At 43.7% G+C, this 27524-nt stretch overlaps 1 protein-coding gene across 3 annotated transcripts; it reads left to right on the plus strand.

The window, feature by feature from the left end:
* Positions 1–1359: 1359 nt before the first annotated feature.
* On the plus strand, positions 1360–10669 carry LOC103181914 (MOB kinase activator 3A). 3 transcript variants are annotated; one of them, XM_042342795.1, is made up of 5 exons: positions 1360–1467; positions 6984–7548; positions 8076–8278; positions 9310–9474; positions 10562–10669. In XM_042342795.1, the coding sequence occupies exons 2-4, from the start codon at positions 7107–7109 to the stop codon at positions 9340–9342; spliced, it is 678 nt and encodes a 225-aa protein (XP_042198729.1). In that variant the 5' UTR covers positions 1360–1467; positions 6984–7106; the 3' UTR covers positions 9343–9474; positions 10562–10669. The 3 variants fall into 3 exon arrangements, with proteins under 3 accessions (XP_042198729.1, XP_007896890.1, XP_042198730.1); XM_042342796.1 differs by lacking the exon at positions 1360–1467 and adding an exon at positions 5799–5892; XM_007898699.2 differs by lacking the exon at positions 9310–9474 and having other exon boundaries at positions 1361–1467.
* Positions 10670–27524: the final 16855 nt, after the last annotated feature.

Genomic DNA, 27524 nt, shown 5'->3' on the forward strand with positions numbered 1-27524 from the left:
TAAATATTCAGTGGGTCACCCAAATACCTCATTGTAGTTCTCCTGGATTGACATGGTTAAAATCAACTGCTTGACATTGTTTTATTAAATTCAAGAAATTTTTTATACTGTCATTATGCTATTTTTTAAAATAACCGGTAGAGTATTTAAATAACAGGTTACAATAACCTGTGTTCGAGGTTTTACGTTGACCGAGTTGCAAGGAGTAAAGGGGTATGCTACATGAAAGAATCTTATGAGAAGTACACAAACAACACCAACAACAAAATTACATTTGTACAGCGCCTTTCACGTCAGGAGGACGTCACAAGGCGCTGGACAGTCAGTGTTTCGGACCCAAGCTGGGGGATCAGATGATGTGCGAAAAAGTCTTTATTTGATGTTTCCCGTGGCTGATCTCAAAAGAAATGATGAGGTAAGAGTACATCAAGGGGTTGGTCCGTTTACTCAAATGATGTTCTGACTCAAAAGGGAGGTGTTAAATAGCCAGTTGCTTAATCCACAGGAAGGAAGAAGTAAGCATCGGTTTGAGACACTCGAAACCGCTATAAACGGGGTGTGTTCTAGGGAGAGCTCGCTTGCTCCAGTCCAGACAAAAATTTCCATGCATCTAAGTGACGTGCATCTGTGGAATCGCTTTCGGGGGGCAATGATCCCTCCAAAAAAAATGTATTCACTCAACCCACAACTGTTTGTGGTGTGGGACACTGCTGTGCGCAATTAGCTGCTGAATTTCGCCCACAACATACACAATCAATCCACTTTACAATATATCTTGTGAAGTGCTTTGAGACGTCTCAAACGACGTGATAAGCAACTTGCATCAAGTGGAATGATTATTATTATTCACCTGATAGTCGTTCATGGGGCGTGGACAATTTGTGCACACAATTGGCCGCGGAGATCGCCCCAAAGCATCGAGAGCCTCGCCACGCTTCGCAGCGAGACCCTGCAAAGCGCTTGGAGAAGTCCCTCCTGAAATGATAAGGCGCCGCATCAGTGTGAAGGTCCCTCTGTAACTGCACGTTACAGTTACAATAATAATAATAATAACAGAAGAAGCATCCTTGCAATTGACATAAACCCCTTTACCACGCCTTCGAGACGTTGTCGTCGTGACAGGATTTTGATAAGGCGCTATAGCAAATGCCAGGACTGTTATTATCAATAATAATAATAATAATTATTGTGATCCATCATCATCACCATCATGATTGTTGTTGCTCGCAAATGAAATGTTGGGTGTTTGGGGACGGTCCCTAACGCGCCTCTTTTGTGTTTGCCGTTGGGGGACGGTCCCTAATTGGCTCCTCCCCCTCCCCCTCCTCCTCCTCCCCCCCCGCCCTTCCGGTCCCGGCGCCTGCGCAGTGCCGCTCGCCTGCACCTCAGGCACGAGCCGGTGGGTCGAACGAACGAACGGACGACGGACGGACGGACGGCGACGGGAGTCGGCGTCTCGCGGCCGCGGTGAGTCTCCAGCCCCGGGGAGGAGGGAGGGAGGGAGAGATTTAATTAACGGTCGCGTAAACGCGGCCCCCAATCAAAGGAAAAGAAAGGCCGCCGAGAGCGGGGGCTTTGGGGGGTGAGTTTTGGGCGGGAAAGCCGCGGCGCGAGGGAGGGTGAGGCCTTCCCCAACACCACCCCCCAACCCCCTCACACACACACACACACACACACTGCCCTCCCGACCCCCTTCCTTCTTTCCTTCCTTCTCTCTCTCTCTCTCTCCCTTTCCCTCCGTCTCCTTCTCTCTTCTCTCCTCCTCCTTCTCCCCCTCTCTCTCTCCCTCACTCCCCCTCTCCCTCCCTCTCTCTCTCTCCCTCCCTCCCCCTCTCCCTCTCTCACTCCCTCATTCCCTCTCCCTCCCTCACTCCCCCTCTCCCTCACTCCCCGTCTCTCTCCCTCATTCCCTCTCCCTCCCTCCCTCCCTCTCTCCATCCCTCCCTCTCTCTCTCTCCCTCACTCCCTCTCCTTCACTCCCTCCCCCTTTCTCTCTCCCTCACTCCCCCTCTCTCTCCCTCCCTCCCTCCCTCTCTCCATCACTCCCTCTCTCTCTCTCCCTCACTCCCTCTCCTTCACTCCCTCCCCCTTTCTCTCTCCCTCACTCCCCCTCTCTCTCCCTCACTCCCTCTCTCTCTCCCTCACTCCCTCTCTCTCTCTCGCTGCTCAGCATCTTCTTCTCCTTCTTCTCGGTGCCGTTTGTTAAGCGAGTCGATGGCAGATAGAGAGAGAGTCACTGATGGAGGAGGGAGGAGGGGAAGGAGTGAGTGAGTGAATAGACGACACCCGCCCCTGTGAGCGGTTACTTCTAATATCATCGTAGGAAAGTTTTTTCTCTCTGTTTTCGGGCAACTTTCGCTGCTTTTTTAAAAATATATATTTTTAAAAAGTAGATATATATATATAAATATATATATGTTTTATATATGCGAATATATGTTTGTCAGCCCGGCGCAATTGGTCAGCATTCTCGCCTCTTGAGTCAGAAGGTTGTGGGTTCCAAAGCCCCGCCACGTCTGGACTTGGGACTCGCGTAGTCTAAGCTGACACTCCAGTGTGGGGGGTGGGGGGGGAGGTTGTGTTGTCGGAGGTGCCGTCCCTCGGATGGGATGTCAAATCCGAGGGTCCAGTCTGCCTGCTCGGGCGGACGTTAAAAAGCTCCCGCGGCGCTATTCGGAAAGGGGAAGGGAGTTTCTCTCTTTCTCCCGGTGCCCTGGCCGACAGCCCTCCAAGTAAAGTCGGTCGCGCGCTCCGTGGCCGTCCGTGGGCTGTGTGCGACTCACCGCCGAGTTTCACCCGCGAGTCACACACACACACACTGTCCCTCCACTTTGCAGTATATCCGGTGAAGCGCTTTGAGATATCTCAACGGTGTGATGAGGCCCTATATCACATGCAAGGATCATTATTATTATTTAATTTATTTTTATCTTCTATTTTGCTTTCTTGCAAGAAACCGGAAGGGGTCTCCTCACCAACTGTGTGGGGACCTTAAACCTGTCTCCTGTCTGCCTGTTAAAGGTGCCCATGGTCTTCTCGTCTTTTCATTTTTTTAAAAAAGATAGTTTCTCTTCTTTTTCCTCTCTCTCTCTCCGTGTGATTCACATGACTTACTGTAAAATATAGTGATTGTGTATTTTTCAAGCGAACTTTGGGCCGGCATACGTGAGTAAAGCCCTTATCTTTTTGAGCAGCCACATGAGATCTTTAAGCAAGGCTTTGTGGAGTCCTGTGGCTCAGTGGTTAGAGCACTCGCTTTGCAAGTGAGAGACCTGAGTTCATTCCCAGGCAGAGGGCGAAACCTCGGGCAAGTTTCCTTACTCCACACAGAGCCTAATAATAATCCCTCCAAAACCAAAAACAATAATAAATTGGTCATTTTCAATCCACGACTGTTTGTGGGACATTGCTGTGCGCAATTGGCTGCCGCGTTCGCCCACAAATATACAGTCAATTCACTTTACAGTATATTCTGTGAAGCGCTTTGGGACGTCCTCCCGACGTGAAAAGCGCTATATCAAATGCAAGGATTATTATTTTATTATTAAGGCAGGTGGGTGCTCGGTTTAAGGTCTCCCCAAGTTTGCGATGAGGATGCTTTAAGTCCTGAAAAAGAATGAATTGGGCTGGAAGACAGACAGTGATTTCAACGCGCACCTCGGTGTAAGAGAACAATCAAGGAAAGTTGTGAAACGATTGCAGCAGTATTAGCTGGAATAAATTACCCACAGGTTACAGGGGAAATTGCGGTGTTAATAGAACATTGTTTTATCACAATGGTTTCTTCTCCTTCTGTGCTACAAGGTTCCCTTTCTCATCCACTGATTTCAATTGTATTTCTTTAATGGAAGAATCTGCATGGAGACTCTTTTGCATGTCTTACAAGATTGCCACTCCCAGAGTTCTTTGCATTGGAGAGAGTTTCACAAGTTGACATTATTGTACACCTGGAATGGTTAATTAAGGAATCCCATTTGAATGTATATTGGGAAGCCCCAATTTAAATAATGCTTGCATTTAGTGCATCATTTTGGCACGTCAATGTATTTCATACAATGAGTTGCTCTGAGTTGTAGTGACTATTGCAAAGGCAAATGTGGAAACTAATCATTGTGTGAAATTGTTGACAATTGGAAGCTAATTGGCAGCATTAATGTCCCACATACCACTTCTTGGTGAATGATCAATGAATCTATTTACTGAATTACTTTAATTGCTTTGCCTCAAAGATTCCAGCAGATTTTGAGGCATGACCTATATTGAATGCTGCTGTACTTTTTAGGTGAGCATTGAAAGCTTCCTTTATAATACTCTCGAGTATATTTTCCACCTCAGGCTAGTTGGTGTTTAATGTCCAGGTTCATGTTTAATTCAATTTTCGAACATATTTGCAAACCATCTGGACCTCATACCGAGACCCAGTATTATCGAGTTCCTTAAAATAGTAACCAGAGCCTCCTTTTTTTTGTTTTTGCTCAAAGATTCTATGTCCAAAATTAGATGGAAAAATTCCAGTTACTTTTTTCTCATAAATGATGCAAGAAAATATCTAGAAATTGTCTTCAGTTAGAATATCCCAAGGAATTCCCCTGGCAGCAAGCTACCAAATTGATTACTCATAATTATATGCAAAAATTGTTGCTGTATATAAAGAACGACGAAAGCAAAAGCAAAATACTGTTCGGACACAGTTGTTTGGAGTATCAACTGATTTAACGCATTTGTGTACTTTTTAAGTTGGTTCCAATTTTTTTTAAACAAAACTAAAGGGTCATGGCTATGAGGAAGAATCTTTCAAATTAAAAGACACTGCTTATAGGAAGTGTTCCAAGGTTGAGGGTTTTCTAAGTAAAAAGGTAAGTGAATGCCCTACAGTATTTCCAACTTGGGAGGATCTGTATCTCCTAAACTGCTATGAAGAAATATTTTTGTTTTTGGATGATAGAAAGCCTGGATGGTACAGTAAAAATGATACGGCAGTTCATAACACAGGTGTGAAATCAGAAGTGGTGAGAGTAGAACTGATCAGCTCTCTGGGAGCTGGTTAAAGCTGTTAACCAGTTTTGTTTGTTTGTAAGGTATGTTGCACTTCTAATACTTGTTATGAAAACAATGGCTGGTTATTTTTTAAAAGCTCCTTATGGGAATTCAAAGGAAACAATTGTAGTAAACAGATGTGTAATTGTGTTATTGCTGCTGAATATTGAAGCGTCTGAGGCATTAACCTGCATGAGGGACGCTATATAAATGCAAGTTCTTGGTGGTGGTGTTAATGCTGCTGCTACTCCAGAACAGTTCAAAATTACTGCACATTGGAGTCCAATATCAAGTGTGAAAGGTAAATTTTAGTTTGTTTTTTCATTGCTCTGCCCCCTGGTGACACCAGTTTCACTGACCTAAAGAAAAAAACCTTTTGAAGGGGTCACTCTGTAATTCTAGTAGATGTTCATAAGCCATCTATCAATTTACTGATGGTAGTGACTGAGAATCATAAATATGCTAAAAATTGAATAGTTCTGGCAGCAACCATAGACGTGTAGAATCTACCTACTTGTGTTAACATGATTACTTTGTAAAGACATGTCTTTACAGAATGATGTTTGAAGAGGTACACAAAACACGCAGCTCAAACAGCAAAGGAGTTCAAGTCTAACGTATATCTCTTAAAAAGACCAGGATCATGAAGCTTTTAATCTTCCTTTGTTTTTCTTTTAAATTAAAAGGTTGTTCGCTTGCATGCAGTTTGATCATTGAACACAACAAAATTACATTTGTAGAACCCCTTTCACGTCAGGAGGACGTCCCAAGGCGCTGATTTAGTATTAAAGGACCACATCATACGGAGTGTGGCTGGAATTGGGAGTGAATGAGAATTTGTAGGCAGTATGGAAGGTAACATCAGAATAACTGCAACTTGTGTGACTTGTTTAGGTGAATCAATTGGCTGGAAGCTGTTAGGAAAGTGAACATCAGAAGAGGTTTTCACGACTAGCAACGTGACTCATGAAGTGTTTAATAATCTATGTCCTGTGCCACTCCAGATTTGAGTAGCTTTGGTCTATTTTATTGGGGCTATTTAACAACTTGAATTTTAGTTTGCTCCATCATTGCATGACTCATGCTTCTCACATCATGTGGTTTCCCAGCCTGGGCCAAAATCTTCAAATACAGTTCTGTTGAGTAGATTCCATCGCCCAAGTAAATGCAGATATCTCTACACCCTAATTTCATATGGTCATTGGTAGAAATTTACAATGATTTAAAAACCGTACAGGCAGTTTTCTTCCTTTTCAATGACTATTTGGGTGTGTGGAATAACAACAACAACTTGTACTTATATAGTGCCCTCCTTGCAGGTTAGGGTCTCAGAGTGCTTAGGTTTGAATGCAAGTTAATGTCTAAAGGATACTTAGGGTCACATAAGTTTATTCATAAAGAATTGCCGTTTCTGTGAGGTATCATACCCCAGCAAGCCTCGGGCGAGGGAATAACCCAACAGTTCAACTTGGTGACATCATGTTTAAATGTCATGTTAGATCATCTGCCTTCGTGTTGCTTGACTTTTTAATGATCTGTATTATCGGAAACCACCTGGGAGACGATAAGCCAAATTGGAAATCCCCAGCAGCTCATTTATAAAGTGCAAAACCTTCCGTTTGTTTCCTGATTCTGACTTGACTACGAAAATGAAACTAGCTTTGGCTTACTTTCAAGAAACCCTGCCATCAAAATATTACAGCTATGGTACTACAAAATAAATCGTTGCTATCAAAAAGGTCAAATCTTCCCAATGAGGGTCGACTACTGCAGGTCAAACATTTTTGTAGCCTTTCTCAAAAGCCAAAGCAAATCTCTTTGTTAAGCTGAACGGCAGAAATTGTGCCTTTGAGGTGTCTCTCTGATTGGGCTGGATGAAATTTTGCAAATAGAGAAAAATTAAGTATTTTTGACTGTTTGATTTTTTTTCCCCACATTTTCTACAGATCTCGAAGCTTACTGAGCGTGGGAACCTTGCAGTGCAAACGATATTCAAGGTGTAAAGACAAATCAAAGTGTGTCTCGGGTGCATCTGGCTTGTTGCGAAGACTTAATTTTTCCTGCTTCTCATGGACAGTCACATAGGTTCAAATATGGCAGTGGCCTTGAAGCAGGTTTTCAACAAAGACAAGACATTTCGTCCCAAGCGCAAATTTGAGCAAGGCACCCAGAGGTTTGAGTTGCACAAGAAGGCACAGGCATCGCTGAACGCAGGTCTAGATTTGAAACTAGCAGTGCAACTCCCTTCAAATGAGGATCTCAATGACTGGGTAGCGGTCCATGTGGTGGACTTCTTCAACCGCATCAATCTGATCTACGGGACTGTGTCTGAATTCTGCACTGCCTCCACCTGCCCTATAATGTCAGGAGGACCCAAGTACGAATACAGATGGCAAGACGAAAGCAAGTACAGAAAACCCACCGCACTATCTGCTCCAAAGTACATGAGTCTCCTTATGGATTGGATTGAAACCCAAGTGAACAATGAAAACATATTCCCAACTAATGTTGGTGAGTCGTAAAACCTTCTTTGAACATCTTCTTGCACTTTGTTGTTCAAATTGTTGTTTTCTTTGTAACAAAACCTCTCGATAAAGCAATTATTGTAGCAGAGAGTTTATGAATGACTGCATTACTGCCTTGGGGCTGACCCTGTTATAAAGTGCCTGGTATAGCATTGCACTATAATGGTATGGCCTACACTTGGATTCTATTAAATTACTATACTTATCTAGCCAACTTGAAAGTGATTCCACTCAAATGTATTTGGGGGGTGGGAAAGGTTAAAGAGTCTGGATAGGAATGTAAACATACTAATTTAGAATTGCTGCAATAATAGTTAACCAGAAGGTAGTACTAAATTTCATTGGTATTTGTTTCTTTATAATAGTTTCAATATTGATCAGTTTGGGCGTAAGCCGTCTCGGCTTCATGTAAATAAAAGAAAATCACCTGTCTTACATGAATGGTAGCATTATCTATTGTTCTGATCTGAAGTAACTTGGCCCATTAATTTTTTTATATATCATTTCTCTCAGGTACTCCTTTTCCAAAGAACTTCCAGCAAGTTTGCAAGAAGATCCTCTCCCGGCTTTTCCGTGTTTTTGTCCACGTCTACATCCACCACTTCGACCAAATTGGCAATATGGGAGCAGAGGCACACGTTAATACCTGTTATAAGCATTTTTACTATTTTGTGACGGGATTCAACTTGATAGACAACAAAGAGTTAGAACCACTGGTATGTTACAGCAATATTTACTCGAACATTTAATTGATATAATTTAGTTTATCCATAGAACGATAGTTTTTTAAATGTATGTGGAATAAGTACAACACTGCTGTGGCAATTGGCTGCCGCGTTTCGCCCACAAATATACGGTCAATTCACTTTACAGTCTATTCTGTGAAGCACTTTGAGACGGCGAGAAGAGGTGAAAAAGCACTATATCAAATGCAAGGATTATTATTTTTATTATTAATTTTGTAAAGAGGTTGAAACCGTTGCAGTTCTGCCCCTCGGCTTAATTTAGGTTACAGGAAATGTGATGGAGAAACATTCAAGGCAGTTGAACTTCTTCTAGCATCGGTATTGTACCCTACCTAGTGTTATAAAGCTCCAATGCTCTCTCTAAGTGCTATCTTACTTTGGAAGTGCACAATCTGTAACTATACTATTGGGTACTTTTGACTCAATTGAATTGGACAAAATCTGATAAATTCTCGTTCATACCAATCTGTTAAACTAACATTTAGTGGGTAAATGTTTGCAGTGCAGTCGTTTGAGAATTACATGCAGCGAAGATTCTAGTTGCACTAAAATTCTAGTAGCTGAACAACATATGGAATTTGAAGACTATTGTGGGCTTGGCGAAGAGGACGGTGTAGTTGGAAATCTCAGTCCTTTAGTACTCAATACTGTTTGTACCCATACAAATATATTTTTCTTATGGCTACCTTCCATTGTAAGCATTTAACAGTGAACTTTCTGAGGGATATTCAATGAGCTTCTCATCACAAGTATTCCTTGCAGCCTTTTAAGGCTTAGCTTATTTTGGGTTAATGTCCAATATATTCTCCTGAAGCCAGATGAAGAATACTGATTTGTTCAGACATTTTTGTTTTGTTTTTGAGATACTAGATTTTGGCGTCACTTTATGACATAACCTCTTTATCTTGCCTCTATCTGTCTGTCTAACCTAACCTTAATTCTCTTATCTCATGTCAGCTTTTCTAAATCGTATATGTACCCGTCTGTTTTCTTTCTTGCAGTCTGATTCTGTCTTTCTGGCGATAGCTGCATAGGTCTTTGATCGTATTATCCGTTGCTCTGTTCTGCTCCTCTTATCTGGTGACCTCTCTTCCTCCGTGGTTTATGACAGTCTTACTCTCTGAAGCACTGTACATATTCTTGTGATGATCCTGCTATGTTCTGAGGTATATATTTTCATTATAATTATAATAAGAAGAATCCTTGCACTTATACAACAACAACTTGCATTTATATAGCGCCCCTCATGCAGGGTAGCATCCCAGAGTAGCACCTTTCGCGTCATGAGGACATTTCAAAGCACTTCGCAGGATTTACAGTCAAATTTGCAATTTGTCTATCAAACCGTTGAGTGGAACAAAGTTTGTTGCTAAACTCTGGATAGGTTGAAATCTTTTGTGTGGTGAGTTTTCTCAGTCCTTAGTTGGGCCACACGGCAGCATACTGCCCATCTTGGCAAACCAGCACTAGAAACAATATTAGCATTCCACCGATCTTACCTTCTTTCAATGAATCATGCAGTGCTATTGACAGGATCAAAACAGGAACCTGTGAGGTGCTGGAGGTGAAACTATATCCCAGCATGCAATTACAAACTATCAAAAGAGCAAAGTACAGGGTTGAAGGATGTATGTCTGAATGTGCTGGGTTCAAATATACAGTGAATTGAATTGCTAATTCATACGCTGAATTGCTGCTTACCTCTTATTGGGTTAAAATGAGTATCAAAGCTCTGTCTCTGAATATCCCTGTTGCATATGATCGCATTAACCACAAAGCAATATCATTCAGGAAACAAAAAGCATCCCATACTGTTCTTAAATTTTGGAGTCCTGTGGCTCAGTGGTTAGAGCACTCACTTTGCAAGCAAGAGACCTGAGTTCAATTCCAGGCAGAGGGCGAAACCTTGGGCAAGTTTCCTTACTCCACACAGAGCCTAATAATAATCCCTCCAAAACCAAAAACAATAATAAATTGGTCATTTTCAATCTACGACTGTTTGTGGGACATTGCTGTGCGCAATTGGCTGCCGCGTTTGCCCACAAATATACAGTCAATTCACTTTACAGTGTATTCTGTGAAGTGCTTTGGGACGTCCTCCCGACGTGAAAAGCACTATATCAAATGCAAGGATTATTGTTGTTATTATTAAATAATTGAGAAATGCTAAATGTTGTTTATTTTTCCAGAGAGTTTCAAATTTGTGGTTGTTAGCCACTAAAGTACTGTTTTTTCCTATTGTTTTCTTAACAGAAGGAGATGACCATGAGAATATGCCATTGAAAGACTCGTGAGCGACCTGATGTTGGAAAAGGCTGAATTAGTGTTTCTTCTCCATTGTTGATATACTTTTTTTCATCATCTTAACCAATTAAGATAAAAGCAGTTTGACTTCATTTGAACGTTATTTGCTGATATCGAGATCTGAAAGAGATAGGTGTCCAATGTGGAATTTTGCATGGACACAGACAGCAGTGGAGGTTTGCAGAAAAATCCCTTGACCGCTAACAGTTTACTGGGGCAACCCATTGTGTAAATGTCACCACTATAAATGACACAGTTCGGCGGCTGGCTGGTTCACGATAGGAATAAGAATCTGATGCTGGATTGACTTGTAGTTTTTCTGTAATGCCCTGTAGAGGGAAATATTCTGCTTGGCAAAGATTTCACTGGTTTGTATATTTTATTCAGGAAATTAATACTTCAGTACGTTCACATGAGTTTGAAATTAGCTGATGTCCAGCTAAGGTTGCTTAAGTGCTGAAAGCCCTGAGACAGTGTTTGACAATATTCTCATTATTCTTCTTGTGATCTAATAATTATTGCACTTGGTTGAAGCGATTGTCACATTAGGAGTTTGTCTCAAAGCGCTTTAATTACGGGATTAACTAAAGTGTCGTGACTGTGTATTTTCTCAACGAATATAGGTTCTTATAAAATTGTGAAAATCAGCAAATTTAAAATACTTTGCCCAGCTCGAGTTTTCAGAGAAATTAAATCTACGTCCTTGATGGTACATAGAATATTTGTTTATATGCTTGTTCCAACTGAACAGAAAATACTAGTTCATGATTTTTTTTAAAAAAAGGTATTTAAAATGAACGATATACTTTTGTATTCTTCAATTCTTGTTTAAAACTAGTGTTATCGAATGTTATCATTCAAGGGAGTTTTGCATTCTTTGCAAAGACAACTGTGGTACAATGAAATCCTTTTGCATTTTATACATTTTATGCTTTACCTCTCCAGCTTTGTACAGCATTGCTGTACTCTGACCTGTTGTCCAGATGGTTTCACGTCATCTTTCTTGCGTTTGGTTTTGTGACTGGGTTTTCTGACTACGTGATTATGCCGTAATGACATTAAAAAATTTAGATGTTTTCATTTGTGGTGTGATATTTTCCCCCCCTCCCCCCGAATTCTCAGATTCGTTCAGATTTGTGTAACACCCTTCCACAGAACCACAGAAATTTACAGCACAGAAGAAGGCTATACGTCCCATCATGTTTAGACTAGCTTCTTTTAAGAGCAATCCTATCAGTCCCATTTACCTGATCTTATCCCGTACCCTTATAGTTTATTCCTTTTAAGATATTAATCTAGTTCCCTTTTGACAGCTAATATGGATTCTGCCTCAACAACCACTCCCGGCAGGACATTCCATATCCTAATTACTGAAAAAATAAATTCCAACTTTGTCCATTTCCTAACTATCTTAAATTGATGCCCTCTAAGTCACCGACTCACTGACCAGTGGAAATAATTTCTTCCTGTTGAATTCTTTCCAAACACTGCATAATTTTCAAGATATCTTATTGGGTCACCCCTCAACCTTCTTTGTCCAGGACTAAGGCTGCAAGAGGCCAGTCTTTTCGATTTAAAGTATAGCCAAGAGCGAAGATTAGGATTACAACCGGTGAGGTGACTGAACTCGAGAAAATTAGGACCCAGTGACTCAAGTCGAGAAGGTAGAAGGGGGTTTTAAAACAAAATCTTCTGCCTTGGAGCATCAGAAAATGAATGTGCATTTGTTCCACTCTTCTGCGATGGTGTTGAGCAGCCAGCAGGTAGGCTGAGACACAAGTACCTGTATTTTTATATCATAATAATAATCCTTGCATTTGCTACAGCGCCTTATCACATCTTCGAGACGTGTTAAAACGTTTGACAGGATACACTGTAAATTACGGTTACAGGAACTCCCTCCTCATCGGCCTTCCCAACTCTTCCCTTCTCGTGTACTCGTGTACTCTCGTGCACCAGGCTCTGTGACCCCATCACTCCCACCCTCGCCCAACTCCACTGGCTCCCCATCCCCCAGAGGATGGAGTTAAAGATCCTCGTCCTCACTTTCAAAGCCATCCATGGCCTTGCCCCCTCTACCTACCTTTCTGGCCTGCTGACTCCCTACCAACCTGCCAGTTCCCTCCATTCAGCGGGCTCCTGTCTGCTCCATGTCTCCCATCTGACCCGTCCTACCATCGGTGGCTGAGCTTTCAACCTCTCTGCCCCCACACTCTGGAACTCCATTCCACATTCATTTCACCTCGCTTCCTCCCTTGCCTCCTTCAAGGCCGGTCTCAAAGACCCTTCTCTTTGGTCGCCCTCCCACCTCTCTGGCTTCCCTCACCCCTACACTACCCCTCCCCATGCCCGGGCCCCGACACCTCACTGTTCAGCGCTTTGGGACGTCCCCCCGAAGTGAAAGGCGCTCTATAAATGTAATTTTGTTGTTATAAAGTGAATTGACTGCATTTTGTGGGCGAAACGCGGCAGCCAATTACGCTCAGCAATGTCAAAGACACCTAGCTTTAGCTTGTTGCCTCTCAAGATAACGTATCTAGAGGTGATTTCCAGTATATATATATATAATATATATAGATACAGTAACCTGTGCCATCACAGCATAAGGAAGTTGGTGGCCCAGAAAAGTCCGGCAAAGGGTTTTTATTGCTTTATGACACTGCGATTCAATGTAATTATTTTAATCTATCCAAAACAGCTTTGCACCACTGCCCTCCTGAAACCTTCCCAGAATGTGTTGTAATTGAAGTTGCATAAGAATGTCGGTAACAAGTGCCTGCCAGCTAAAAGCTGCCTCCGCCCAGTATCTTTTCTCCAATGTTCCTGTGCTATTGTGGGAGAAAAATAAACGACATTGGAAACTGTGATGAGGTTTGGTAATTTCCAAAGCTGAATTGTGATCAATTCCACCCACCCCATTTCTAAATGTACCGAAAACTAAGCACATGCGACAGTAAATTACATTTGGATAGCGCCTTTCACGTCAAGAGGATTGGCGATAAATATGCGATGTTTGAAGCACAGACAGCATCGCAATAGAACAATAATGTGGAACTCAATTTATTTGGGGTCCTTTGTAGAGTTGACGTGTAGAAAGTACACAAAATCTGCTCAAGATTTTTATTGCAACCTCTTATTAGTGCAGAACTGTCCCTTTATCTATGTTTAACCAGCAGATGGCATATGGAGCCTACTGGAAGGTGCTCTCACAAGAGGTGAAGCCTGTTTGGGTGGTCACCATTAATACGCTTGCCAATATATCTAACCTATTAAAAGAGAAATATGATATATGGTTTAACTTTACAGCCATGTCTCTTTGTCAACAACAATTTAATGAGTGGACTGTATAGGGTGAGTATTGTGGAAGGAATGAGATCAAATGGGGAATCTGCCAACTATTAAATTCCACAGACTCAATTTCTCCACGGGTGTTTTGGGTAAAACAGTGTCTGCTAAACCTTTACAAATCCACCTCCTTTCCGTTCCAACTGTTTCTGAACCTTTCTTTTTCATCCCAAATTCTCTCCTGAAGTTGGTTTGTAACTCATACTCCGTGGCCACTTGGAACCCTTAAATACCCATTTAATTTCCCCTGTTCTTGTCTGGGGGAAAAAAAACCTCTTTGACCATAATTTTGGTCATCCCCTCCTTCCCCACCCCCACCCCCTCAGATGCCCTTCCAGCATTGTCAAGCACTTTGAGACGTCTTCCTGAGCTGAAAGCCATCATATAAATGTAAACTCCATTGCATTTGTGTAAGCTTTGATTGGGGGAAGCCAACAAGGGGAGGTTTTGCAACTACGTCTGAGTCTGATCTCGTCTTCAACCACTATGCGTACTTTCCAGCAGCAATCCTGATTATTTTCCCCGAGTCTAGCTTAACTGGGGTATTGGAGCCCAACTAGGAATTGAACATTCTGAATAATTACATTCTGTACTGGGCGAGTTTGAATGCAACTTTCAATTTATTATTGTTATCTCAACCAATGCATGTTTACACATTGACAAATATGCTTAGACTTTAGCCAAAGTATTCCTCGCGGAAACAGCAGGCTGTCTCACCAATCCACTGCTCTCTCCGGTGTCCTGATCAACAATTCCTCGGATTCATTGGCTGCGCCTGTGCAAATTGGCTGCACTGGTTGCCTTTAACTGTGAGGTGCCTTGAGATATTTCAGTGTTATTGGAGCTACATGAACGGCAAAGATTATTCTGCTCATGGTAACCTTCTCGGTGCAGATGAGAGCATGAGTTCACCACATGTTAACTTGCAGGCGTGAACCTGCCACCAAATGTTGACACCCACCATTTACCACATGTGCCAACGTGCTGCTGCCTTGCCTTTCCAAGCCTTTCTGTAATCCAGCCGATTTATAAATGCAGCCGTGAATCCAATGCAACTTCAAGGCTTGCGCTCACTGCAGAGGTAACAGCAAAGGGAGGCTGCTGCTTTTGCGAAGGCTTTACAGAGCTCAAAATGACCCGAGCTGCAGAAATTCAAGTTTTTGAGCAAAGTGGCACAAACAAGCACGCAAAACAGTACATTCCCGAAGCTAAGCTTTGTGAGGAATGTGGTTTGGAAGTCAGTCCGTGGCCTGTGAAAGCTGTACAAGCACTTCCTTTGTGATGTTTTGCGCTCTGTGTTCTATTGAGAGGTTATTTCCACGGTTCAAACCACATGTGTAGAGAAGAGGAAGGGGCTCACATCTTGATCACATCTCTGATGTCAAAATACTGCAAAGCGCTTTACAGTTCAGTACTTACTGTTAACTGTGTGAAGTTTTTTGTAGGCAAACTCAGGGGACCAATTTGCACACAGCAAAGTCAATCACCAACCTATCTACCTACATCATGACTGTTTTTTGTGGGAATTAATCTGGAGGATTGGTGGACACCGAGAGAAACTGCCTTCTCTGTCCCCCCTCCTCAATGAAATGTCACCTGAGAAGATGACTTCAATTTGATTACAAGCCCTGGATATATTTTGATATCCACATCACAGACTAAATAATAGATGCCACAAATTAAGCGCTTGTCTGTCAACTCTGGCTCAGTTGCTAGCACTCTCGTCTCTGGGTAAGAAGGTTGTGGGACTTGGAATCACATCGTGTAAGCTGACACGCCAATGCCTTGCCAGGGAGGTGCTGCCCTTCGGATGAGACGTTAAACCGATAATCCTGTCTGCCTCTTCAGGTGGACATTAATGATCCCACGGCACTATTCGAGAAGGGAGTTTCTCTCTCCCAGTGTCCCGACCAACTAATCCCCCAAAAGTAAATTGGTCACTCACTCCATGTCTTGTGGAACATTGCTCCATTGCTGCACAAAACACAGTCAATCCACTGTACAGCATATTCCAGTAAAGTGTTTTGAGGCTCCACACTGTGATAAGGCACTATATCAAAGGCAAGAATTATTAATATTATTAATATGTGTGTGTTCACAAACCCAGACTGTAGGTAATGCCTTCCAGTAACTGTCAAAGCAAAGTGAGATGAATGCCACATCAATACCGCACTGAAGAATGCAGAACGGGTTATATTTCCGTGAAAAGTAAAGCAGTGTTTTTGACTGACTGCTTGTTTGACTGTGAGATTGAAGCAAGGTGGAGATCTGGTTGTTTTTGTACTGCAGCACCAGATAAAGTTCACAAATAAGCAAAGGATGTAAATCACCTGGTTTCCCATTCCCGCCTTTGATAAGATTCCCAGCTCTGTTCGGTCACTGACGTGATCCTGCTAGTTATAATAATCCTTGCATTTGATACAGCACCTAATCACTCTCAAAATGCTTCACAGAAGATGCTGTAAAGTGAATTGATTCTATGTTTTGTGGGCGAATTGCAGCAGCCAATTGTGCACAGCAGTGAGTTTTGCATTCTTTTGCAGAGACAGCTGTGGTACAATGAAATCCTTTTGCATTTTATACATTTTATGCTTTACCTCTCCAGCTTTGGATTGAGTGCCCAAATTATTATTATTGTGGTTTTTTAAAATTTATTTTTGTCGGTTTTTTTTAACTTTAAAGGCTGCCTTTTAGCATTGGCTCCCACGTCAACAAGAGAGGATAACTTTTTGGATTGCGTTTTGAAGTAGGTTCGGGCTAGATGCTTGGATCTGACTGGCCTGCCCGGCAATCCCTGATACGATGATCACAATTCAGTTGCCCTGAATAATATACAAACTTTAATAATAATAACATTGTGTCGTGGGAGGTGGATTGCTTCACTTTTCCCAATAAATCTCACTGAGATGTTTGCGCTGTAAATCGTCAACCTCTGCATGCCTGGATACCAAGCACAGTTTAACTGGAGACTCGCCAAGGTCAGCACACTGGGAACATTTGAAAGGGTATTTTCTTTTTTGAGGGAAACAGTGACGAGACTTGCAAAGCATTTGAAATGATGTTAGTTTCTTGTGTGCATATGTGGGTGTTGTTAAGTGATAATGGTTCAATTGCCATCAAAGAAAAACTTCAACAAGGGGCAAGACTCGCAGGCTTGTCTGTCCTTTGCAACCGAATTTCGTCTGTAAACCTTTCCAAGAATTCTTTGCCGTTTGGGGGACGTCGTTGTGCGCAAGTTGGCTGCCACATTCACCTACAAACGCACAGGCACTACACTTTTACAGTAAATCCCGTGAAGCGCTTTGAGGCTTGTCAACGACACGATAAAGCCCTATATCAAATGCAACGCTTATTATCATGATCACGGGTTTTCCTAATAGGGTTTCCAACACAAGCTGTTGTTTTAGGTTCTTAACCTGCCAATACCTGCAGCCACACCTAAAGTAATTTGTGTGTGGGAGGGGAGGGGGTGGGGGGGGGGGGTGGAATGTAAACCAGTGAAGAAACAGATCAGACTGCGTGGCATCCTGTAGCTTAGATCAAAATTCTTACTGAGGCTTCAATCCTGAGCTGTGGGTTCAGCTGATGGTGTTCAGCTGGCTGCGCATTCCTGATATTAACACAATACAAACCTATCAGCTCAATTAATGCATTTAACAATAGCAATTGCTTGCACAGGGAAGCAACTCGCAGAGCGTTTTACTGGTTCCAGATCTGATGGGTGCAAACGGATTCCAAGCCAGTTTTATGCATCGGAATTTTTTTTGCATTGGATTTTATTGCAGGAGCATAAGACTCCCTCAAGCAATGTGAGATGTTTGTGATTTACTGCCAATTAGCGCTAACCGCTGGCCCAAGATCAGTTGACGGGGAGGGCAGGGAGTTTTTTTGGCAATTGACACTATATATTGTGTATCAAGGACCTGGGGAAGAAGGTCACCAAATTGTTCCCGTTCGGTTTATATTAGTTGCAAACTTGATGTAGTTGGAACTTTGTTGTGGTTTTGGGAAGGGAGGAAAAGAAACCTGAAAGAGTTTTACTGCAGATACTTATTCTGTGAAGTTAATGTTCTGTAAAGTCTGTTGTTCGACCAGAGCTTTCATTTGAAATTAAGCACAAACTTTCCTTGTCAGCGATCCAGTGTGTGTGTGTGTGTGTGTGTTGGGAATATGGGAGATCAGAGAAGTAGAATGGGACATTAAAATAAGGATCTGCGATTGAACTCACTGTGGAATAAGACAGTGGAACCTGGCAATGATGCAGATGATGACCTTGGGACATCTGGTTTGGGCAAGGATATGAGCGGCAGAGTTTTCGCAGCAGGTTACGATGGGGAGGGTAATGGACAAATCAAGTCTGGAGATAATAATAATAATAATAATAATCCTTGCATTTGATAGAGCGTGTCTTGATGATATCTCAAAGCGCTTCACAGAATACTCTGTAAAGGAATTGACTGTATATTTTGTGAGCAAAACGCGGCAGCCAATTGCGCCCAAACAGTCGTGGATTGAGTGACCGCATTTTTTTTGATGGGGGAGGTGTGGATGAGGGTTTTGCCTGTGTTGGAGGTGACGTAGAGACAGAGGCAGGAAATATTGAGGAGATGGAGGAAAGTGGACTCCATCTCCACTTTGGTCAAAGGGTATAAGAAAGATTCAAAGGATTGCTAAGGGTTGAATAAAGCTCCAAGATTATTTTTAGTCTCCTTGAGCTAGTCAGGTGGCTGCATTGGTTTTTATTTGGTCCTTTTCATTCCTATCTCTCTCTATCTATCATCTGCCTTCTTCATAAAACCTTCAGGCTTTTAAACCCAAAGCTTGACAGGGGCCCAACTACTTTTTTTTAAATGTTATTATTGTGCTAAATCCACATCAAATCCAAGCGAATTGCTCACCCAGCCCATTGTTTGTTATTCCCAGAACGTCACTGCCTTAAATTAACTGCTATGTTTGCCTCCAGCTGAACAATCACCATCTGCAACAAAAAAATACATTCATATGGCGCCCTTCACACAGGCCAGCGTCTCGGAAATACTGAAATCGCTTTGTTTCTAACCAATCTTTCCGCCGAGTGCTTAGAGATGTTGCTTATAAGCCAAAGGCGCTACATAGTAATGCACAATAATAATTCTTGCGTTTGATACAGCGCTTTTAACGTCAAGAGGGCACCTCAAAACAGTATACATTGCATGTTTGTGGGCGGAATCTGTAAGTTTATATGAACGATAAACAAATGGTTGTCCCTGCACTCCCCGGCCGAGCTTTCTCTCCACAAACTTGTTTGCTTTCGGCGTTTGAGAAAGCTCCCGGCCGTTTTCACCCGACACCTTATGGCCTTAAGGTCAATCTGTCTGATAGAATTTACATTCTTGTTTGTTGTGCCTAACAACACCGTCACCGGCTCTCTTTGAACATTGTTTTCACAGCAAGGTTAAATGGGTGTTTCTGGTTTGCATTGGAGCCTGTGCGAAGGTACAGCACTGCACGAAAGGTAATGTCAATAATTCTGTTCCCAGCTCATGGTCAGCTTGTAAAATGTAATGTCATTGCCGACTGCTTTCGTTCTAGAACGCGTCTAGGCTGATGCTTCAATGCACTGCTGGGTGCATATTGCTTATTGCTTTTGCCTACAGATGCGCAGTCATTATAATTTGCAGTAAAATCCTTGATTCCCAGCTCAACAGAAGGCTTCGCAGATTAGCTTTCCTCGGTTCCTTTGCTTTAGGGGTTCCAGTCAAGCTCTCTTGTTATGATGCTGTAATGTAAATTGGACACGACTTGTCAGCAATCCAAGTCCTCGTTAAGTAGCTTCTCTGTTTGCCAAAGTTCAGAGGTTTTTCCTGAACTTAAAAAGCAAAGCAAAGGCCAGTTAGAAGGTCCAGGAACAGGCCAGAAGGTCTCAGGTTATACGTAACATGTGACTCTCTCTGTCACAAGGCAGTACAACAACAACAACATTACATTTGTATAGCACCTTTCACGTTGGGAGGATGTCCCAAGGTGCTGGACAGTCAGTGTTTCCGACAGTAATGGTGAATGCAGTGTATATTTGACCAGAGTGAGTTTTGAAATTAATAAAAATAATAATAATTTGGTCATTCAATCCAGGGCTGTTTGTGGGTTCGCTGCTGTGCCCAATTGGCTGCCGCGTTTCGCCCACAAAATATACAATCAATTCACTTTGCATTTTATTCTTTGAAGCACTTTGAGACGTCTCAACCACGTGTCCCTTCTATGGTGCCCTACCCCATTACCCGCTAACTCTCCCTTTACCCAAACAAAACAGGCTTTAAAGAGTTGATTGAGTTGGCTCCAAGTCACTCAGCAACGCATGCCGGTGGCTCTCTGGAATCCATTACTCCGTCTACTTTGGATCCCACTGCCTGGCCAACAGCTGTCGCTCGCTCCTTTTTCCTGGTATCTGGAAACCTAAGTGCCCAGGAATTGGCCACTGTTGAGCTGCAGTTCGAATCGTAGAACCAAAAGGTGCTGGAAATGTGCGAGATTTCAGATTCAGTGCTGACAATTATTACCGTAAGCTGCGTGCTTCACTGAGCATTGCTCGGTGTCTGACAAGGCAGTCAGTCCATTGCCTTTAGTTATCAATGCAAGAAGCATAAGGGGGTTATTTTGCAGAATCTCAATAATAATCCAAGCGTGGAGTCCTGCAACATAGAGGTTAGCACGCTCACCCCGCAAGCAAAAGGATCCTGGTTTGATTCCCGGGCGGGCATGGTGAAACCTTCGGCAAGTTTCTTTGCTCCACACACCCCTGTTTACCTAGCAGTAAGTAGGAACCGGTTGTCAGTCGATTGGAATGATAATCCTTTTAAAAAAATAATAATTTGGTCACTCAATCCACGACTGTTTGTGGGACACTGCTGTGCGTAATTTGCTGCCGCGTTTCGCCCACTTTACAGTATATTCTGTGAAGCGCTTTGAGACGTCTCAACGACGTGATAAGCCGCTGTATCAAATGCACGAATTATTGTATTATAACTGCGAGAAGTGTGAGGGGGGGGCGGGGGGAGAGTCTCAATAAAAAGACCACAGTAAAAAGGCCTTTCAAGCCTTGTGGGCAGAGCTTTCATCCAAGCGCTTTAACAGCACTCACATTAATTCCACTTGATTCACAAAGCGCTTGGCAAAGAAAACGCTCGCTTTTAATCTCCAATCATCTTGATCTTACATCTCCTCAAAACCTCTTTATTTTATAGGTCTCCGACTGGAGCACAATAGCATTGGCACGGCTCCAAAATTCCTTAATGTAGCCCCTTGGGATGCTCTCCCGACGTGAAAGGCTCTCGATAAATGTACATTCGAATTATATTGAAATAGTCTAGACTGACGCACCGATGCATTGCTGGGGTGGGGAGGGGGGAAACCCTGCATTGTCGGAAGTGTCATCCCCCAGGTGAAATGTCAAGTGATGTTCCGTCTACCTGTTCAGTCGGACATTAAAGATCCCGAAGATCCCAAGGCCATTTTGCTACGATTTTTCTGCTCCCCAAATTATCCCTCTGCGATCGTAAGTAATGGAAACAAGATGGTAGATTATAATTACTGCACGGAATTATAAATACTGTATGAAATGTCAAAGCTGTTTATAAGTGGATTGCAACACACAGAGCTACATAGAACATTACAGAACGGAAACAGATCATTTGGCCCAATTCATCCTCGCCAGTGTTTATATCCACATATGCCTCCACCCCTCCTAATCCCCTCTACACTACTCCTCTATTCCCTTCTCTCCCATTTATGCATCAACTTTATAACATTATTATGATAATAATCCTTGCGTTCGATATATTGCCTCATCACTTCCTTGAGCCGTCTCAAAGCGCTTCACAGAATACACGGTAAAGTGAATTGACTGCGCGTTTTATGGGCCAAACGCCTTGATTTAATCTGTCGAGCTTCGCGAGGGACATACGGTACTGTTAAAAAAAATGTAACGCAAAGAGCAGAACAGCCCGGAGCACTTTGAGGAATTCACTGCGTTCAGCAAAGCGAACAGAACTAATCACAATGTCGATTCGACTGGCTCCGACACAGAGCAATCGAGCGAGCGAGGGTTTCCCATTCCTTGTAGGCATTTCTCTGATTGGTTTGCTGTAGCTCTGCCTCCTGCTAACACCACCCACCGCTGCCCTACATTGAGTCAGTGAGTTTGGGGCTCGGTTCTAAAATCTTTGCATAACAGCACAATCCGGGGCTCCTGATTGAATCCTATCTGCCGCAGCAGCAGTAACTGTGCTTGCTAAGCAGGTTTCAGCGAGTGCCCAGCGCGACGTGCAAATTCATGAAGCGCCCGAGAATATCATTGCCTCCAGGCGTGCGTAAACAGCGAGCGCTGTTTAAACGTGTGGCAGATAGCAAAGGACAACAAGCAGCAAATAGCATTCATGCAGAAGCAACGGACACACACCACTCTCCTTGTGTAAGATAAAAGAAAGCAAAGAGGTTATACACAGACCCCACTCGCAGGGAGGGCTGCGTTCAGTTTCGGGCACCCACTCTCCCTCAATCCCTCCGCCCTGCCCCCCCCTCTCTCCCCTTTTTCAAGTCCCGCCTGTAAAACCTTCCTCTTCGACTGTGCTTACGGTCAGCTCCCCCCCCCCACACCCCCACCACGGCTCGGAGTCAGGCTCTGCCACGGTTACACGCTCTGAGACGCTATCCTGTGCGGAAGGCGCTATATAAGTGCTAGTTGTTGTTGTAGCTTTGGACAGTGTGCAGCGATGATTGACGAGAATGAATATCTGGACTCGAGAGGCTTGAATTTGTTGTTTGTTGGTGGTGGTGGTGGTGGTGGGCAGCGGGAAGGGTGCTACATAAATGCAAGTTGTTGTTGCTGGCGGCTGTGACAAGAGAAAAGGAGGTTAAACAGTGGTCCGAGGCATTTCAAATAATGAAAGGAGCGATAGGTTTGACAGTGAACATGATTCTTGCCATTGCGCTAAAGGGATTTATTACAAGCTGGGCAATGCTTTGAACGTTTTGTTTCGGTCAGCTGGGGTGTCCTGCGCAACGGGGAAACCCATCGTCGTGCTCAACAGCGTCCAAACCAGACTGATAGCCCGAACATCAGTGACGAGAGAATTAGAAGTGAGGTCGGGAGTCGTTTCTTCACGCAGAGAGTCGCGAAGATTTGGAAATTTCTGGCCCATATATTGTAGAGAGGAAATCAATAGGAGATGTACAAAAATAATAGCAATAATCCTTGCACTTGACAACGGGTTGCTTATCACGCCTTTGAGACGTCTCAAAGCTCTTCACAGAATAGACTGTAAAGTGAAGTGACTGTATATTTTGTGGGTGGAACACGACAGTCGATTGCGCACAGAAGAAAGATGGACAAAGAGCTGGGTGGTAGAGGTATTAAGGGAGATAATGAAAGGGCAGGAGTTTGGGATTTAGTCCAAGTGGAACTGGCTGAATGGGCTGAATGGCCTCTTCCTGTTCCTATTCTCGTATTCCTGTTTTCCTACGTTCCCTATGTCAGGTTCCAATAGTCACAATGCCGGCCGTGTCGTTATTAACAAAACACATTAGCCTTAACAAAAGCTCTATTCATGCCCCAAAAAACTTCAATATACACCCTGCCAGGTGTTGCTGGCACTGGAATAGACAGATTTTACTGCTGTGTTGCTGTTCGGCTTTACACCACACGCTCATGTGAGCCTGAGCGCTGACTGGAAGCCGTTGAGTTAACATGAATGTCGGAAAGTACGCTTCGAGAAGACGGCTATTGAACAAGATGAAGGCATTCAGTTAATCGGAACGAGACTGTGAGCTCAAAGTCCCGATAGGGGTGTGCGGTGGTGTGGGGGGGGTGGGGGAGTGAGGGAATTAAACCCACAACTTTCTGATTCGGAGGTGAGAGCCCTACCAACTGAGCCAGGATGTTCTCTGAGTGTTGCACTTATAACCCAGTTTATAAAGTTTCCATTTATGGTTACCTGCTATTTCCTGTTTTGAAGGCCACTGTACCACTGTTACAGACTCACAGGCGAAGAAAAAAAAAAGGGCACTCGGGTCAGGCAGCGTTCGAAAAAGTTCAGGGCACGCACGAAAGCAGGCATCAAGCTTTTGTGACTGTCGGAATTCAGTGTGCAATTATAATAATAATAATAATGATGATAATCCTTATATTTGGTATCCAAGTTTGGGTACATTTCCTCAACAGGAGGACATCACAAAGCCCACAAAACGTACAGTCAGTTCGCTTTACAGCGTATCCTGTGAAGGGCTTTCAGATGTCTTGAAGACGTGATAAGGCGCTATATCAAATGCAAGGATTATTATTATTGTCAAAAAGCGCTTTGCAGTGTAGTGACTGTAGTTTGGGGGGGGGGGGGGAAATATTAGAAGCATTTTCAAGACTGAGATAGATAGATTTCTTATTGCAAAAGGGATTAAGGGATATGGGGATAAGGCAGGGTCAGGGTATTAGCTGGAGTTAGATTAGAAGATCAGCCATGATTGAATGGCGGGGCAGAGGCTCGAAGGGCTGAATGGCCTCCTCCTGCTCCGACATGTTATGCTATGTTATGTTAAAGCAGAGGTAAAAACACTGCACTTTTGCTTTGCTCTGGAGCAGATGGAGCCAGAGCTTTGGCGTACGTTTGCACTTATACAGCGGAGGGCAAATATCTCGAACGGCTTCGCGAAAAAAAAATAGGGAACACTCCAGCAAGTCAGAGGCAGGAAAAGCTGAAGGGCATTCACCAACAAATGCGGTCAAAGAGAGACGTCTTGAACGCAGCGAGAGGGAGAGAGAGAGAGTGAGAGAGAGAGCAAAGCAAGCAGGATTTTTGGAGACTCTGGAGGTACATTCCAGAGGTACTTTTTCTGTGTAAATGGGACTTTTTACTAACCATTCACTGGGTTCTCCGATTCGACCACATTACTTACTGACTTCAGTAATAATAATAGTAATGATAGTTATTAATATTATTAATTTTTGCATTTGATTTACATTAGCGGGTGTCACGCCTCTGTTTAAATAGCTGCAAGAAGGAACCCGGCGTTAGTCGATTGGCGGATCACTTTTTCCGGGGCTAATATTCCCTCAAAAAAATAATGATTTGGTCACTCAATCCACGACTGTTTGTGGGCCGCTGCTGTGCGCAATTGGCTGCCGCGTTTCGCCCACAAAATACACAGTCAATTCGCCCTACAGTACATTCTGTGAAGCGCTTTGAGACGTCTAGAAAATGTGAAAAGCGCTATATCAAACACAAGGATTATTATTATTGTCGAAACATCTCAAAGCGCTTCACAGGAGCAACGCTTAGGACTTGATAGCTGACTTTGTCTCACTTTGCATAGTTTAAGCTGACACTCCAATGCTTAAGAGTCTCCAAACCAAGCTGAGATTTCCATGCATCCCACCTACATATGGGAATCACAGAGATAGATTGTTGGAATGGAACACACTCTCTCTCTCTCGCTCCCCCCCTCTCCGCCTGGAGGGATGCACCCTGCTTACCTAATTCCGCAACGTATTAGGCGCAGGTTGGCAAGAGCCAAGGACTTGGGGGACCCCAGAGTGTGCGTTGGGGTAACTGCTGGAGTCTAACCAGCTAAAACTACATAGCTTGCCATCGATATTGCTGTCTGGCAAGCTCTTTCCAGCTGCTTGTCCAGCTTGGACACCCTACCCGTTAGGGCTTTGGCTCACAGGGTTAACGGGAGCTAGAGAACAGAAGCTGAAACGTCGGTGGAGATACACATAACACGTTCAACAGTCCTGCAGCTCGTACTGCACGTAGCACATGTTGGGTTTTTATTTTTGTTAATACAGTGCAGAGCAGTCCTGTCAATAAGTATCTCTGCGGAGCTTGGGTTTGTTTTTCAATGCTAATCTCCTCTTTCAGATTCCCCCTTGCGGTATACTTACTGCTTCCAGAATTATTATTATTAACGTCTGGGAGAGACGACAATCACTGTTATGATGTGGGGGTGAAGGGTGATGGGGTCTTATTCCCCCCACCCCCCCACCCCCTTCGTAGCACTATTAAAGGTTCCAATTAATTTGCTACGCAGCTGCGCATTGACTAACAGACAAATTGTTTCAACCCTAGCAGCACACTTTGTGGGGTTAATTCGCAATAAACGCGGCTGATCATGTCGGCATCAAAGCGCTTCGCGGGATACACTGTAAAGTGCAGTGACTGTGTGTGTGTTCGCAGCCAAACAAATGCCTGCCACCTATTCTTGCCCCCTTTCTCCCTATTATTCCCCCCAACCCAAGTAAAATAAAGGAAAAGTGAGGCGTGCCCTTGCGCAGTCTATATTCCGACGGATGAATTAACGCCAGCCACCACTTGCGGTTCAAAACTTTAGTCAACGCAGAGTGTGGAAAGCCCAGGAACCCGACGGGAGATATCAGTGGAGAGTCATTGGTGCATAGAAGACAGCTGTTAGGGATTCAGTGTGTGTGCACAATGAAGCAGTGTCGTGCGCAAAGCAATCTGAACATGCTGGAGAGAGGGCACATACGGGTCAGAAATGTGCTGCAGATCTGCCTCAGCCTCCCGCTCTGCCTTACTGACTCCATACTGACTTAGCTTCATTGCAACTACAGTTGTTTTTAATGTTATTTTACCGAGGTAGCAAAGGGGACAGTTCCCTTTTCTTTTGGTCAGTCGAGTGTCTGACGTATCAGAAAACCCCGTCACCGCGCTTAAAGACTATCCAGACCAGATTGAGAGTCCCTCGTTATGTGGGCCGCCCACGCACAAAACTCTCCCTGTCTCAGGGATGAACCTGGGGAAATTTCTGAGAGTATCAGGCAATGGTTTGGTGAGAGCCAAGGCTTGGCTGACCCCAGAGCGTGTGTTGGAGTAACTGCTGGGGTTTAACCAGCTCAAAACTGCGTAGCTTGCCATTGAGAGCACTGCCTGGAAAGCTTCCCGTTGGACCAGCCTACCTGTTAGGTCTAAGGTTGTAGGGCTCACAGGAACCTTGCTTTCAGTGACTAATCTTCCCCTCCCAAGTACTGTCAATGAGCCTGTCTACCATCAGCAGTGCCCGGGAGTACTGCGGACTACCAAGACCGAGGGTTGACTCGATTCCAACATCCAGTTGCCAAGCACATTAATTTGGAGTCAGTTTATTTGCAAGGAACCTCCGCCTACCTCCTCTCCCACCCCCCACCCCACCCCCCCCCGGCCCCTTCCCCCCGTCCCCCAGCGGAGGATAGTTAAAAACATAAACAGTGCAGGGAGTGGTACGGGCGTCACGCTAACATTTTTTAAAAAGTAAATACTGCATGTTTTCTCTCTTTTTTTTCAAAAAAAAGGCTCCTTTTAAATTTGCCAATAAATGTTGTGTCTGTGTTGATGACTGCCTGACTGAGTCACGGTTAAAAGCAGATCGCCCATGCAACTTTTGCACGGTTTACGCAGCACGGAGACTTTAGTGGAGCAAACGAGACATTTTGGCGAGTTGTTCCAAAACACCTCCGACTGCAGTGCAGGGAAAAACAGAACTTGTTATTGTGGAATGTCAAAGCTCGGAAGAGTCGAAAGTTCAGCCCCTTAGCCTGTGCGTT

Source organism: Callorhinchus milii, unplaced genomic scaffold, assembly GCF_018977255.1.
Source record: "Callorhinchus milii isolate IMCB2004 unplaced genomic scaffold, IMCB_Cmil_1.0 Scaffold21, whole genome shotgun sequence".
Classification (NCBI taxonomy): Eukaryota; Metazoa; Chordata; class Chondrichthyes; order Chimaeriformes; family Callorhinchidae; genus Callorhinchus; species Callorhinchus milii.

Excerpts from the sequence above, each read along its gene's own strand:
- LOC103181914 (XM_042342795.1), top strand. The coding sequence starts at position 7,107 with ATGGACAGTCACATAGGTTCAAATATGGCAGTGGCCTTGAAGCAGGTT. Across the intron at positions 7,549-8,075 it reads CATATTCCCAACTAATGTTG|GTACTCCTTTTCCAAAGAAC; the intron begins GTGAGTCGTAAA and ends CATTTCTCTCAG. Across the intron at positions 8,279-9,309 it reads ACAAAGAGTTAGAACCACTG|TCTGATTCTGTCTTTCTGGC; the intron begins GTATGTTACAGC and ends TCTTTCTTGCAG.